The sequence below is a fragment of the Pecten maximus genome, chromosome 5 (assembly GCF_902652985.1).
Source record: "Pecten maximus chromosome 5, xPecMax1.1, whole genome shotgun sequence".
NCBI classification, from domain to species: domain Eukaryota; kingdom Metazoa; phylum Mollusca; class Bivalvia; order Pectinida; family Pectinidae; genus Pecten; species Pecten maximus.
In genome coordinates, this window is record NC_047019.1 from 45,090,456 (window position 1) to 45,107,083 (window position 16,628).

Here is a 16,628-nt window from a genome sequence, read left to right on the forward strand (position 1 = left end):
ATGACACACGCTACTCTGTAAGTGACATAATGACACACGCTACTCCGTGACATAATGATACACGCTACTCCGTGACACAATGCCACACGCTACTCCGTGACAAAATGACACACGCTACTCCGTGAATGACATAATGACACACGCTAGTCCGTGAGTGACACGATGCCACATGCTCCTCCGTGACATAATGCCACACGCTACTCCGTGACATAATGACACACGCTACTCAGTGACATAATGATACACGCTAGTCCGTGACATAATGACGTACGCTACTCCGTGACATAATGACACACGCTACTCCCTGACATAATGACACGCGCTACTCAGTAACATAGTGACACACGCTACTCCGTGCGTGACATTATGATACACGCTAGTCCGTGACATAATGACACACGCTCCTCCGTGACATGATGACACACGCTAGCCCGTGACATAATTACACACGCTAGTCCGTGACATAACGACACACGCTAGTCCGTGGCATAATGCCACACGCTTCTCCGTGACATAATGCCACACACTAGTCCGTGACATAATGCCACACGCTTCTCCGTGGCATAATGACACACGCTCCTCCGTGACATAATGACACACGCTAGTCCGTAAGTGACATAATGACACACGCTACTCCGTGACATAATCACACACACTAGTCCGTGACATAATGACACACGCTAGTCCGTGAGTGACACGATGCCACACGCTCCTCCGTGACATAATGCCACACGCTACTCCGTGACATAATGACACACACTAGTCCGTGACATAATGACACACACTTCTCCGTGACATAATGACACACACTAGTCCGTGACATAATGACACACGCTACTCCCTGACATAATGACACACGTTTCTCCGTGAGTGACAGAATGACTCACGCTACTCCTTGAATAGGCATAAAGAAACACGCTAGTCCATAATCACGTGTTCCGTAGTCCGTGACATAATCATCCTGCTTTCCTCCACCTCCAAACCTGACACGTCCTTAAATGAACCTGGCTGTTAATAGGACGTTAAACAAAATAAACCAAACCAAACATCGATTTAGTTGAGAATGTTCAATGCCGAGCCACAAAATGCCTACCCGGACTGTTCTACGAAAGATATAAGAAGAAAGGTTGAAAAAAGAAATTAACTTGATGACCTGCTTTATCATACAGAGGTATGCGCGAGGACATGATTGAAGATCAGAGGAGTATACGACAAGAGATGTTGTACCTCTATAAGATAAGAGTAAGATTTAACCTCCAAACACAGTGTCAAAGGGAAAAAAACTATTTCACTGTGAGGACAGCACGCATTTGGAACTCTCTACCAAAATATTATATATCCGCGCTGATTCAAACAAAGACTAGATTTTTTTCTAAACCAAGATAAACTTTATAATGATATAGCCGAACTATCAATCCAGACTGTTTAATCAACGGAAATCTACAGTCAATATAATTGAATTACCACATGTACATCTTGTTATATCATGTTTTATATATATGCTTCATTTATAGCATATCAAAAAATACATATCTTTTGGTATCTAAGCCTAGAAAGTGTTTTCCAGAAAATTTTCAAATATGTTGTATCATTGTTTTTATGCCATCTAAATATTTCTGATAGATGATATTTTATTGATACTAAAATTTACTATATTTTATTTTTGCGCCATTTGTTGGCAGACAAAATAAGCTGCATTTGTTTATAGAAATAGTGTTCTGATATTTGAACACGGACTTACAGCTGTGGGTATGTATTTTATTTACTATGCTTCGATATCATAAATTAGACGCCTCTAAATTAATTATTTGTCCCCCCCCCCCCCCCCCCCCCTTTTTTTAAATCTATTTTTTTTTATGAAAATATGTTTGAATATCATAAAATAGACTTGATATTTTACGATTATATAATATACAGCGAATAAATAGTGCACCTCATAGTTCATAATATTACAAATGAAGGTCTCGCACAACTAATTCAGCCAATCATGCAGCTGGTGTTCCCCCTGAACCAAGTCCATGAAAAGTGTGTTTCTGAGGTTTGTAGCTATTTCCTGAGTAAATAACACCTGCGATGGGTACTTTCTATATACGAGAATTAAAAGAAAGGTCTTGAGATTTTAAAATATACACTCCTGGTAAAAATAGTAAGATGTAAGATTCCACGTGTAAAAAGTAGGGAATTCCCCATGTGGGGGTTCCCCTGTCCACTGTAAATATCAGGGTTACTGTCTTTCAAGTACTGATGTGCTCTTATATGCTATTAAACCTATGCAATAACATCATATTTCTGGTAGGGAAAACTTCAATCTTTAATTTGATATAAATTTCACAACATTTGAACATTAAATGAGCGATTAAGAGGATGAGTCATTGACAATAATATATAGTAAAATAATTAGTTGTGTGAGACCTGAATTGTACAACAGTTGTGATTATCTCCCCTTGCAGAAATCTTTGCGTTGTCATGTAAACATCACACACAAAATGGCGCCGAAATGGGCAGTGACCTGACAGTCCAACATAAAGAAGTGCATAATAAACAGGTAAAACACACCTCCTTGTTAAACTTAAAGACTAAAAAGTATTTACAGATTACCACGATAAATAAAGTGATACATACCACGACAAAAATAGTATTTAATCTGCCATCAGCGATTTCACCAAACTAAAGAAAAAAACCAGCACGTTCTGCAGGACACAACACTACTGTAAATGCATATGCAAATACCCATTATTTCTATAACACATACATAGGACATTTTCTCCTCATCACAATCACTAAACATAAAAGCAACACGACATCCTGACCTAACAGATAATTACAAAACATCACCGTTACACTGTACTTCGTTTTTTTGTACCATTTATCTTTTAAATACACCACTGTACACGCCTCTAGGTTATCATTTAATTATTGATGACTGCAATCTGCCACTGCATAGATTCATTTGTAGTCTGTGTCAAGTATCTGTAATCTGTATTTTGCACTGTCCATATAGTGGTTATGCCCTCATGTGGGCCTAATTAATCTGGAAGAATAAATTTTGCATATTGTATTTTTATTTTGTTAAAGTATACTGCATTCAAAATGTGTTCATCTTGGATATTTCATATTGAATATTTAATTATGCATAGTTTTAACGCATACAGTTAATATAGTCATCTTGATAAAGTAATCTGTGTTTTGAAAATTTATTGTGTATCTCTTCACACACTATCGTAGTGTTATGGCTGCTTTCTACATGTAGCTTCATGTTAGAGGGAATTTCCTTAAAGCATTGAACTAGCATGTGGAGAATCACAGGTTCAATCCATGGTGAAGTCATCTTATCGGATTTCCTGTTACAAACCAATGTATATTTAGCATTAGTGTCTGGAGTTTTAAGTACACTATATCACTAATAGGACTGCATTTGCATACTCATTATTTTGTCACTCAAAGGATATTAGATTATTTCCCATATCTGTACTTATACTTGTACGTATCTGTATTTTGACAGAAAATCAACAACACCATAGCCAGTTTAAATATGATCATGTACATTTGTATACATACAAACAACTGCACTCTTTTGTTATTTTAAGAGAATAATGATATGATGTTAATTCATATAACACAGACAGCCTTTGGCTTTCCCAATTTCCCCCCAGATATGTTGTCTCCCAATTTTGATTTCCTTCAATAAAGAAATAATAGTATGTGTATGTCGTCATGCCCCTTTTTTAAAGCTTTAACCATTTTGCTGGATTTGCATAGCATGCTTGTGTTGTAGTGCATATGTACAAACATTTATGTTCATACATGTAATTGCTTTTCGCTTGTTGGAAATCTTGATATATCTCAGTTCTTGTTCAATTGTTTGAAATAATCAGTTTTAATGTAGAACTTTTAAAATGCAAAATTTAGAATTTAAAAATTTAACAACAATTTAACCATTTCATTTTATTTTTCAGTCAAGATGACAGCATACAAGTTCACAGCTCACAAACAACTACGACAGTTGCTCAATGATGCTGAAGTTGTACAGAAAAAGGATATCAAGGACTATGCAGGGGGTCACTTAAACCAGTCTAATTTGTATAGACCCCCGACACAGTGGGGAAACCAAAAATGGAATAAGACCAACCCAGAGCCTCTCTCAACCAAATCTAAGTCTAAGAGCACCATTGTGGTGAAAACAAGACCTCCTACAGAGCGAGATCATAAGATGAGGGACGTTCTGTACGATTTCAGTATTGGTACATCAGGCAGTTTGCCAACACATCCAAAAAATAGACAATCAAAAAGTCCTAGAAAATTTTCAGAATCCCGAACATCTACAAGAAAATGTCCTAGTGCTTCATCCAATAGGTCACTTTATACAGAAATGGAAAAAGATGGTGTTTATGTGGAAGAATTAAAGACTGATGAAGTGATGTTATCATCTCCCAGAATTACAAACTCTAAAGGCAAGAAGCTGCCACCTGTGGAGGACAATGAATACACTGTGATGGAGGACCTAGCCAAAAGTCTAGCTGAGGAAGGACTTCTAACATTCAGACATACATTCTTACCAACACACCACATGGGTGTCACAAAGAAGGACCAGTACATCAAACTTATGAGTTTTGAAACAGATATATTAAAAAAGAAGGAATCAAATGAAAAGAAAGTTTTGTCTGGTGAAAAAGCGGTCAGACATCTGGAAGAGAGACTTCAGCAGGTTAGTTTCATAATCAAAAACTGCAAACAAACAAAAATGTGAAACAAAATTAAATATCAGTAATTTGGTTTGTCTATCTGTTTAATAAGAATAAGATTTTTTCTGAATAATTTAATAACCAATTTGATGTTACTTGTTTTGGATACTAAATGCTAATTATTATTCAGAATGATTTTTATTTCAGGAACTTGATTCCATGAATTTTTTTGACATGGGACCTAATTTTCACAAGCTGCAAATATACAGTAATACATTTGAGGACTTGATTGAGGACTCTCCAACATTTGTGTATATCCTTCGAGCTGTCAAGGTAGGGTCATTTTTTATCAAAGGTTCATGCTACTGGAAAGGCAATGTTTTGTAAAGTGCATGTAGAAAATGGTTCATATTATTGATCTTTATAGTGATATATTCAAAGTATATACTTTTTACTGCAGACAGAATATGATAACTACATCTCCAAGCTCCTGGACACCCAGACTCCCCAACACAGTAAATTATTAAAGGAACAAGTAGAGCAGATGGCCAGTCGTGGAACATCACGCCCTGATGACCTCCAGGAAGCTAAGGACAGGGTTGCTCATCTAGAACAAAAAGCCAAAGACAAACTTGAAGAGAATCAAAAGTATGTACACTGGTTACATCAACAATTTTACAGTCAGAGTAATTCTGATTATGATATTAGATTTTTAGGCACAATAGGTAATGTGTTCAGTTATAACAAAAATCAGAATACTGTAGCAGCATGTATTCAGTTTAGTCAAATTCATGTGGTCATAATTAAATGATAAAAATCAATGTGACAATGAATAGATATAAAATGGCGTGGTAAATAGTTGTCTGAGATCAATGTAACACAGTAATTTGTTGGTCATATACAGTACATAACATTTGGGATGTTTTCCTCACAGATTAAGGAGGATGTTGGAGGAGGAGGAGGAACGGCTTACCAGTGTTCCTGAACCAGGTATAGTGACATGATAACTTAGCACTCTCATTGTTGATAATATTTTGTGTAATAATAAATAAATGGGTTATTTCCGGTATATGTTGAATGTTTATTTATTGATCAGCCCAATTTAAATTCACAGACCAAACATATATATTTTATAAGAATTCTGGTTTAATTAAGGGACATTATGAATCATATACGGGTGTCAACTAAACTCCATAGTTATGTACTAAAACAAATTATGAAATAAGTGGAGATAACATTATTCAAGGATTGTAACTTAACTGAACTGGTTCTGTAGGACACAAGGATTGTAACTTAACTGAACTGGTTCTGTAGGACACAAGGATTGTAACTTAACTGAACTGGTTCTGTAGGACACAAGGATTGTAACTTAACTGAACTGGTTCTGTAGGACACAAGGATTGTAACTTAACTGAACTGGTTCTGTAGGACACAAGGATTGTAACTTAACTGAACTGGTTCTGTAGGACACAAGGATTGTAACTTAACTTAACTGGTTCTGTAGGACACAAGGATTGTAACTTAACTGAACTGGTTCTGTAGGACACAAGGATTGTAACTTAACTGAACTGGTTCTGTAGGACACAAGGATTGTAACTTAACTGAACTGGTTCTGTAGGACACAAGGATTGTAACTTAACTGAACTGGTTCTGTAGGACACAAGGATTGTAACTTAACTGAACTGGTTCTGTAGGACACAAGGATTGTAACTTAACTGAACTGGTTCTGTAGGACACAAGGATTGTAACTGAACTGAACTGGTTCTGTAGGACACAAGGATTGTAACTGAACTGAACTGGTTCTGTAGGACACAAGGATTGTAACTTAACTGAACTGGTTCTGTAGGACACAAGGATTGTAACTTAACTGAACTGGTTCTGTAGGACACAAGGAGTGTAACTAAACTGAACTGGTTCTGTAGGACACAAGAATTGTAACTTAACTGAACTGGTTCTGTAGGACACAAGGATTGTAACTTAACTGAACTGGTTCTGTAGGACACAAGGATTGTAACTTAACTGAACTGGTTCTGTAGGACACAAGAATTGTAACTTAACTGAACTGGTTCTGTAGGACACAAGGATTGTAACTTAACTGAACTGGTTCTGTAGGACACAAGGATTGTAACTTAACTGAACTGGTTCTGTAAGACACAAGGATTGTAACTTAACTGAACTGGTTCTGTAGGACACAAGGATTGTAACTTAACTGAACTGGTTCTGTAGGACACAAGGATTGTAACTTAACTGAACTGGTTCTGTAGGACACAAGGAGTGTAACTTAACTGAACTGGTTCTGTAGGACACAAGGATTGTAACTTAACTGAACTGGTTCTGTAGGACACAAGAATTGTAACTTAACTGAACTGGTTCTGTAGGACACAAGGATTGTAACTTAACTGAACTGGTTCTGTAGGACACAAGGATTGTAACTTAACTGAACTGGTTCTGTAGGACACAAGAATTGTAACTTAACTGAACTGGTTCTGTAGGACACAAGGATTGTAACTTAACTGAACTGGTTCTGTAGGACACAAGAATTGTAACTTAACTGAACTGGTTCTGTAGGACACAAGGAGTGTAACTTAACTGAACTGGTTCTGTAGGACACAAGGATTGTAACTTAACTGAACTGGTTCTGTAGGACACAAGAATTGTAACTTAACTGAACTGGTTCTGTAGGACACAAGGAGTGTAACTTAACTGAACTGGTTCTGTAGGACACAAGGATTGTAACTTAACTGAACTGGTTCTGTAGGACACAAGAATTGTAACTTAACTGAACTGGTTCTGTAGGACACAAGAATTGTAACTTAACTGAACTGGTTCTGTAGGACACAAGGATTGTAACTTAACTGAACTGGTTCTGTAGGACACAAGGATTGTAACTTAACTGAACTGGTTCTGTAGGACACAAGGATTGTAACTTAACTGAACTGGTTCTGTAGGACACAAGGATTGTAACTTAACTGAACTGGTTCTGTAGGACACAAGGATTGTAACTTAACTTAACTGGTTCTGTAGGACACAAGGATTGTAACTTAACTGAACTGGTTCTGTAGGACACAAGGATTGTAACTTAACTGAACTGGTTCTGTAGGACACAAGGATTGTAACTTAACTGAACTGGTTCTGTAGGACACAAGGATTGTAACTTAACTGAACTGGTTCTGTAGGACACAAGGATTGTAACTTAACTGAACTGGTTCTGTAGGACACAAGGATTGTAACTGAACTGAACTGGTTCTGTAGGACACAAGGATTGTAACTGAACTGAACTGGTTCTGTAGGACACAAGGATTGTAACTTAACTGAACTGGTTCTGTAGGACACAAGGATTGTAACTAAACTGAACTGGTTCTGTAGGACACAAGAATTGTAACTTAACTGAACTGGTTCTGTAGGACACAAGGATTGTAACTTAACTGAACTGGTTCTGTAGGACACAAGGATTGTAACTTAACTGAACTGGTTCTGTAGGACACAAGAATTGTAACTTAACTGAACTGGTTCTGTAGGACACAAGGATTGTAACTTAACTGAACTGGTTCTGTAGGACACAAGGATTGTAACTTAACTGAACTGGTTCTGTAGGACACAAGGATTGTAACTTAACTGAACTGGTTCTGTAAGACACAAGGATTGTAACTTAACTGAACTGGTTCTGTAGGACACAAGGATTGTAACTTAACTGAACTGGTTCTGTAGGACACAAGGATTGTATCTTAACTGAACTGGTTCTGTAGGACACAAGGAGTGTAACTTAACTGAACTGGTTCTGTAGGACACAAGGATTGTAACTTAACTGAACTGGTTCTGTAGGACACAAGAATTGTAACTTAACTGAACTGGTTCTGTAGGACACAAGGATTGTAACTTAACTGAACTGGTTCTGTAGGACACAAGGATTGTAACTTAACTGAACTGGTTCTGTAGGACACAAGAATTGTAACTTAACTGAACTGGTTCTGTAGGACACAAGGATTGTAACTTAACTGAACTGGTTCTGTAGGACACAAGAATTGTAACTTAACTGAACTGGTTCTGTAGGACACAAGGAGTGTAACTTAACTGAACTGGTTCTGTAGGACACAAGGATTGTAACTTAACTGAACTGGTTCTGTAGGACACAAGAATTGTAACTTAACTGAACTGGTTCTGTAGGACACAAGGATTGTAACTTAACTGAACTGGTTCTGTAGGACACAAGGATTGTAACTTAACTGAACTGGTTCTGTAGGACACAAGAATTGTAACTTAACTGAACTGGTTCTGTAGGACACAAGAATTGTAACTTAACTGAACTGGTTCTGTAGGACACAAGGATTGTAACTTAACTGAACTGGTTCTGTAGGACACAAGGATTGTAACTTAACTGAACTGGTTCTGTAGGACACAAGGATTGTAACTTAACTGAACTGGTTCTGTAGGACACAAGAATTGTAACTTAACTGAACTGGTTCTGTAGGACACAAGGATTGTAACTTAACTGAACTGGTTCTGTAGGACACAAGGATTGTAACTTAACTGAACTGGTTCTGTAGGACACAAGGATTGTAACTTAACTGAACTGGTTCTGTAGGACACAAGGATTGTAACTTAACTGAACTGGTTCTGTAGGACACAAGGATTGTAACTTAACTGAACTGGTTCTGTAGGACACAAGAGTTGTAACTTAACTGAACTGGTTCTGTAGGACACAAGGATTGTAACTGAACTGAACTGGTTCTGTAGGACACAAGGAGTGTAACTTAACTGAACTGGTTCTGTAGGACACAAGAATTGTAACTTAACTGAACTGGTTCTGTAGGACACAAGGAGTGTAACTTAACTGAACTGGTTCTGTAGGACACTTCCTCAAATCATTTTTGTATTGTAAGATATCTGCTGTTGTAATTACCTAATATATGTACTAGTTAACTTGTCAGATTAAGTCAAGGTTCTTATTTGAAAATCAATGCATTTACAATGTAGATCTACAAAGGAAGAGGTCCAGTGCGTTCCGTGAGGAAGGTCCGGCAGAACTGGCTGATGAGATTGAGCATGCCAAAGCTTTGATCCTTGAGAAACTGGATGATCTCACCAATCTGAGAACAAAACTGCGGGAACAGTATGTCCCCCTCACCGTGTGTACACATCTGGAACAGTGTATTAAGGAAACTGAGGTAAAACTTTTCTGTTGGTAGCTGTACAGTTCTGATAGACATCAAATTTATAATAAATTTCCTTTTTTACTTGGGAAGGGTACATTGTTGCTAATATTTCTCCTGACCCATACCATCTGTACTGTCTTTCCAGTCCTGTCCCATCCTGGTCTATCCTGTACTGTGCTGTCCCATCCTGGTCTGTCCTGGTCTGTCCTGTCCCATCCCGGTCTATCCTGTACTGTGCTGTCCTGTCCCATCCCGGTCTATCCTGTACTGTGCTGTCCCATCCTGGTCTGTCCTGGTCTGTCCTGTCCCATCCCGGTCTATCCTGTACTGTGCTGTGCTGTCCCATCCTGGTCTGTCCTGGTCTGTCCTGGTCTGTCCTGTCCCATCCCGGTCTATCCTGTACTGTGATGTCCTGTCCCATCCCGGTCTGTCCTGTGATGTCCTGTCACATCCCGGTCTATCCTGTACTGTGCTGTCCTGTCCCATCCCGGTCTATCCTGTACTGTGCTGTGCTGTCCCATCCTGGTCTGTCCTGTCCCATCCCGGTCTATCCTGTACTGTGCTGTCCTGTCCCATCCCGGTCTGTCCTGTGATGTCCTGTCACATCCCGGTCTATCCTGTACTGTGCTGTCCTGTCCCATCCCGGTCTATCCTGTACTGTGCTGTCCCATCCTGGTCTGTCCTGGTCTGTCCTGTCCCATCCCGGTCTATCCTGTACTGTGATGTCCTGTCCCATCCCGGTCTGTCCTGTGATGTCCTGTCACATCCCAGTCTGTACTGTGCTGTCCTGTCCCATCCCGGTCTATGCTGTACTGTGCTGTCCCATCCTGGTCTGTCCTGTGATGTCCTGTCCCATCCTGGTCTGTCCTGTACTGTGATGTCCTGTCACATCCCGGTCTGTCCTGTGATGTCCTGTCCCATCCCGGTCTGTCCTACCTGGCTGTAGTATGTTCTGTCCTATTCCAATTTGAACTGTCATGTACAGCTGTCCTGTCCCATCCTTGTCTGGTCTGTGCTGACTTGTCTTGTCCTGTCTCATCCCAGTCTGTCATGTTCTGTCCTGTCCCACCCGTACCATCCTTTCCTATCCTGTCCCATTCCATATGTACAAACCTGTCACATCCCAGTTTGTCATTTCTTGTCTTGTCCCGTCCCATTCTGAACTGTCCTGTCCTGTCCCATTCCAGTATATCCTGTCCTGTCCTTCCCTGTCTGTGCCATCCCTGTCTGTACTTTCCTGTACAGCTGTCCTGTCCCATCCCGGTCTATACTGTACTGAACTGTCCTGTCCTGTTGCATCCCATCCTGTCCCATCTTGTTGCAATTTAGTGACACCTCTCTAGCCACTTACAGGTTTTCCTAGTTTTTATACACCTGTCAGGAAATGAGGGAGCACATCGGTGTCAAGTGACATCAGGGACATAATATATATATGTCTTACAGAATTGGATTTTTAACAATAAAACTTATTTTCACGGGAGATATTCATATTGTAGACATTGTTGTTACAAATATAATAACTTAAACTATTTTCATATGGAATTAGTAAAATTTATCCAAGTTTTACTACTTCTATGTGCTATGTAGAAATTCTTTACAGCTGTTGATGTCAAATCAGAACTTAATCGCCACAGAATGCATCACTTGAGTAGTACATTTATAAGATTTTAAAACACTGATGGTTAGTACCTGCTGTTTAAACAAAAAAAAAGCCAGACAGACTTTGTCAACAGATCAGGCCCACATATGGAGACTAGATAAACACTAATGTAAAACACATTCCATGCAATGTTATGTTTTAATCCTTGTGAAATTGTTTAAATCATAGGTTGAAGTACAGAAACTACTGAAGCAGAATGAGTATTTTGAGAGAAGTATTGAAGAAATGGAAGTGGACTTGAAAGAGGCTATACAACAAGCAGACACCAGCGAGAGGGATGCTAAGTAAGTTTACAGGGATATCAGTCATTGTCTCAGACACCAGTGAGAGGGATAGTAAGTGTACAGGGACATCAGTCATTGTCACAGACACCAGTGAGAGGGATAGTAAGTGTACAGAGACATCAGTCCTCATTGTCTCAGACACCAGTGAGAGGGATAGTAAGTGTACAGGGACATCAGTCCTCATTGTCTCAGACACCAGTGAGAGGGATAGTAAGTGTACAGGGACATCAGTCATTGTCTCAGACACCAGTGAGAGGGATAGTAAGTGTACAGGGACATCACTCCTCATTGTCTCAGACACCAGTGAGAGGGATAGTAAGTGTACAGGTGAAGTGTACAGGGACATCAGTCATTGTCTCAGACACCAGTGAGAGGGATAGTAAGTGTACAGGTACATCAGTTCCTCATTGTCTCAGACACCAGTGGAGAGGGATAGTAAGTGTACAGGGTCATCAGTCATTGTCTCAGACACCAGTGAGAGGGATAGTAAGTGTACAGGGACATCAGTCCTCATTGTCTCAGACACCAGTGAGAGGAATAGTAAGTGTACAGGGACATTAGTCCTCATTGTCTCAGACACCAGTGAGAGGGATAGTAAGTGTACAGGGTCATCAGTCATTGTCTTAGACACCAGTGAGAGGGATAGTAAGTGTACAGGGACATCAGTCCTCATTGTCTCAGACACCAGTGAGAGGGATAGTAAGTGTACAGGGTCATCAGTCATTGTCTCAGACACCAGTGAGAGGGATAGTAAGTGTACAGGGACATCAGTCTCGTCTCAGACACCAGTGAGAGGGATAGTAAGTGTACAGGGTCATCAGTCATTGTCTCAGACACCAGTGAGAGGGATAGTAAGTGTACAGGGACATTAGTCCTCATTGTCTCAGACACCAGTGAGAGGGATAGTAAGTGTACAGGGTCATCAGTCATTGTCTTAGACACCAGTGAGAGGGATAGTAAGTGTACAGGGACATCAGTCATTGTCTTAGACACCAGTGAGAGGGATAGTAAGTGTACAGGGACATCAGTCCTCATTGTCTCAGACACCAGTGAGAGGGATAGTAAGTGTACAGGGACATCAGTCCTCATTGTCTCAGACACCAGTGAGAGGGATAGTAAGTGTACAGGGTCATCAGTCATTGTCTCAGACACCAGTGAGAGGGATAGTAAGTGTACAGGGACATCAGTCATTGTCTCAGACTCCAGTGAGAGGGATAGTAAGTGTACAGGGACATCAGTCATTGTCTCAGACACCAGTGAGAGGGATAGTAAGTGTACAGGGACATCAGTCATTGTCACAGACACCAGCTGTGAGAGGGATAGTAAGTGTACAGGGACATCAGTCCTCATTGTCTCAAACACTAGTGAGAAGGATTCTAAGTGAGAATGTAGGGACATCCGTCCTCATCGTTGTCCTTAATCACATATTTTTTATCGCCAGTTTTTGCATGTAGCATCTGAACATTGGGAAGACTTGTTACATGTACAAGTTGTATATATTTAGTAAGTGTAGGGCCTAACCAAATATCCCAACAAGTTGTATATATTTAGTAAGTGTAGGGCCTAACCAAAATCCCAACAAGTTGTATATATTTAGTAAGTGTAGGGCCTAACCAAATATCCCAACAAGTTGTATATATTTAGTAAGTGTAGGGCCTAACCAAATATCCAAACTTAAGTTAATATTTGTAGAGTTTTCAGTATGAAGCCAGATAGAAATGGCATTATGTAGAGAATCCTCGACTAAGTTCTATGGAGTCTGGGGTTGTCTTCTCCTTGATATACTAAGTACATCTAATTATAATGTACATTATGTCTGTCTTAATTTGCACCTTCACTCATGGTATTTTGTCTCCCCTTCTTCTGATTCTAGTTCTGTTTTTTAACCTTGTTCCAAAACTTCTGATCATTTTTTGTTTTGGCCACAACTCCTTAACTTTGAATATTCATTGATGAATCTTGCAACACCTTGAGCCTATATGTAAAGTGCACTGCCATTAAGTCACTGTGACCTTGACCTTGAGGTCAAAGGACAAATAAGTGCAATTTTTTTCCAATTGTTTTCGTCTGGGTGATAACTTTTAAACTGTTGAAGATATCTTCATGAAAATTGCTGCATACCTTTATCACCCAAAGGGAAGCACCATGCTCTGTCATTAGATCATTGTGACTTTCACTTGAAGGTCAAAGGTCAAATGAATGTGAATTTTGTTGAGGCCATAAATGGGAAAGTTTGTGATATACTTGCAATACCTAAAACCAATATGCAGTGCTGTACTTTTAGGTCACTGTGACTTTGGCCTCAAGGTCAAACGTCAAATAAGTACTCATTTTCCCAATAATTATATGGTGGGAGGTAACTTTTAAACCATAAGCAATATCTTAATGGAAGTTGCTTTTATACCTTTATCATCCACTGATGAAGTGCAGTGATTGGTCGTTGCATTATTGAAACCTTAACATCAAGGTCAAAGGTTGAATAAGTGAGAACTAATACAGGTGATGTGCAGTGTTATATTCATCTTGGGTCATTGCAGTCTTCATTTTCAGGTCAAAGGTCAATTGGGTCCAAAAATGTTCAGTACCTAATAAGGGAGAAGGGGATACAGTATGATTTGTTCACAAAGACAAATCTCAAGTTTCCATATCATTCATACCTAACAGACTTGTAATAAGTATCTGGTGTAGAGTATAGAATTACATACACACTTCAGCGATTAGACTCAATATACGTATCTAATGTAGGGTATAGAAAATGTAAATACATATGTCAATAATATATTATAGTTTTCATTTCTTGATTTTTTTTTCCAGGCGAATCTGGAGAAAAGTGAACTCGAGACGGGGGCTACCTCACATTCCTAATCTGATGAACGGAGGACCACATGAAAGTGATGACGATGAGGATGATGAAAGTAAATGGAATTGGTACATCTCCTAAGCATCGTTGACCAATCATGTGGTGATATGAGTTTTGTATGGCTACATATGTAACTAATACTGGCTGCATCACCACTGTACACATATGTGTACAAAAACAAGGATTTCCACAATAAAAAAAAGAGAGATTTTTTTTCTAAAGTGACTTAAAATGAAAATTGACATTGTTATCATTTCACTTCCACATCACCCTTTAATGTATTATGTATTGACTGTTGATTTTGATTGATAGTCCATGGGAAATAGATAATTCCAGACTTTGTAAAGGGTCTCAACGTTCTGTTAATAAATGTTTCATTCCTGAAGAAAATGTCTGCCAGTTGATCATCCAAGAATATTGTCTCATCGTCAGTTAAATAATATAGAGAGTTAAACATTGTAATGATTGAAGTATAAGTTTGTAATAAATAAGATGTAGCTCCAGTAAGATAGATGAAGATATTCTTTGTGATTCATGTGACTCTGGAGAGTGTAAATTGTACTAAAGTCACACTGCTAGATTTACAGCGTTGAATTTCTATAATAATAAACATGTCTACATACTGTGCTGAAGAGTCCGTGGATTGTGTACATGATTATATTTAATGTCAGAAAGTTCAACATTCCTGTGATTATACTGTAGCCAAACAACATATCTACATATCTGTACATGGTGAAATGGTAAATTAGGTAATGGTCACAGGTGTATTGTGTCAGTACAGAAAGGTCACAGGTGTATTTTGTCAGTACAGAAAGGTCACAGGTGTATTGTGTCACGGAAAGAAAGGTCATAGGTATATTGTGTTAGTACAGAAAGGTCACATATGTATTGTGTTAGTACAGAAAGGTCACAGGTGTATTGTGTCACGGAAAGAAAGGTCACAGGTGTATTGTGTTAGTACAGAAAGGTCACAGATGTATTGGGTTAGTACAGAAAGGTCACAGGTGTATTGTGTCACGGAAAGAAAGGTCACAGGTATATTGTGTTAGTACAGAAAGATCACAGATGTATTGTGTTAGTACAGAAAGGTCACAGGTGTATTGTGTTAGTACTGAAAGGTCACAGGTGTATTGTGTTAGTACAGAAAGGTCACAGGTGTATTGTGTTAGTATAGAAAGGTCACAGATGTATTGTGTCAGGGACAGAAAGGTCATAGGTGTATTGTGTCACGGAAAGAAAGGTCATAGGTATATTATGTCAGTACAGAAAGGTCACAGGTGTATTGTATTAGTACAGAAAGGTCACAGGTGTATTGTGTTAGTACAGAAAGGTCACAGGTGTATTGTGTTAGTACAGAAAGATCACAGATGTATTGTGTTAGTACAGAAAGGTCACAGGTGTATTGTGTTAGTACAGAAAGGTCACAGGTGTATTGTGTTAGTACAGAAAGGTAACAGGTGTATTGTGTTAGTACAGAAAGGTAACAGGTGTATTGTGTTAGTACAGAAAGGTCACAGGTCTGAGGTGTATTGTGTCAGGGACAGAAAGGTCAACAGGTGTATTGTGTTAGTACAGAAAGGTCAACAGGTGTATTGTGTTAGTACAGAAAGGTCACAGGTGTATTGTGTCAGTACAGAAAGGTAACAGGTGTATTGTGTTAGTACAGAAAGGTCATAGGTGTATTGTGTCAGTGCAGAAAGGCCATTGGAATGAGATACCAAATGCTACCACATATGATACTAGATAGTAGGCTTGTTACTGTAGACTTTTAACTGATTAACAAGTGTTATACCGGATATGATATCCCTGTTGTATTCTGGATAATTCATTTGTGGATGTCTTTTACTGTATCATACAGATTGTGTGTCAACGTTCTTAAGAAATATTCTAGCATTGTTTATTTTGTATTAAGCCCAATCTGTGATACAATGTACAAAGTAAGATTGTTAATTAAAATTGATACAAACTAAAGTTATTTATTCAAAGTCA

At 38.8% G+C, this 16,628-nt stretch overlaps 1 protein-coding gene across 9 annotated transcripts; it reads left to right on the forward strand.

Annotated features, from left to right (window-relative positions):
• Positions 1-1,953: 1,953 nt before the first annotated feature.
• Positions 1,954-16,626, forward strand: LOC117328159. 9 transcript variants are annotated; one of them, XR_004532888.1, is made up of 9 exons: positions 1,954-2,545; positions 3,957-4,705; positions 4,890-5,015; positions 5,143-5,330; positions 5,617-5,672; positions 9,657-9,847; positions 11,664-11,779; positions 14,594-16,187; positions 16,219-16,626. XR_004532888.1 is itself a non-coding variant. In XM_033885556.1 (8 exons), exons 2-8 carry the CDS (start codon positions 3,962-3,964, stop codon positions 14,718-14,720), a joined length of 1,548 nt encoding a protein of 515 aa, XP_033741447.1. In that variant the 5' UTR covers positions 1,954-2,545; positions 3,957-3,961; the 3' UTR covers positions 14,721-16,614. The 9 variants fall into 9 exon arrangements, 1 of the variants encoding a protein (XP_033741447.1); XR_004532891.1 differs by having other exon boundaries at positions 14,594-16,156; positions 16,227-16,626; XR_004532892.1 differs by having other exon boundaries at positions 14,594-16,156; positions 16,257-16,626.
• Positions 16,627-16,628: the final 2 nt, after the last annotated feature.

Coding starts and splice junctions, on each gene's coding strand:
- LOC117328159 (XM_033885556.1), top strand. CDS start 3,962: ATGACAGCATACAAGTTCACAGCTCACAAACAACTACGACAGTTGCTC. Junction 5,673..9,656: donor TACCAGTGTTCCTGAACCAG/GTATAGTGACAT, acceptor TTTACAATGTAG/ATCTACAAAGGAAGAGGTCC. Junction 9,848..11,663: donor AGTGTATTAAGGAAACTGAG/GTAAAACTTTTC, acceptor TTTAAATCATAG/GTTGAAGTACAGAAACTACT.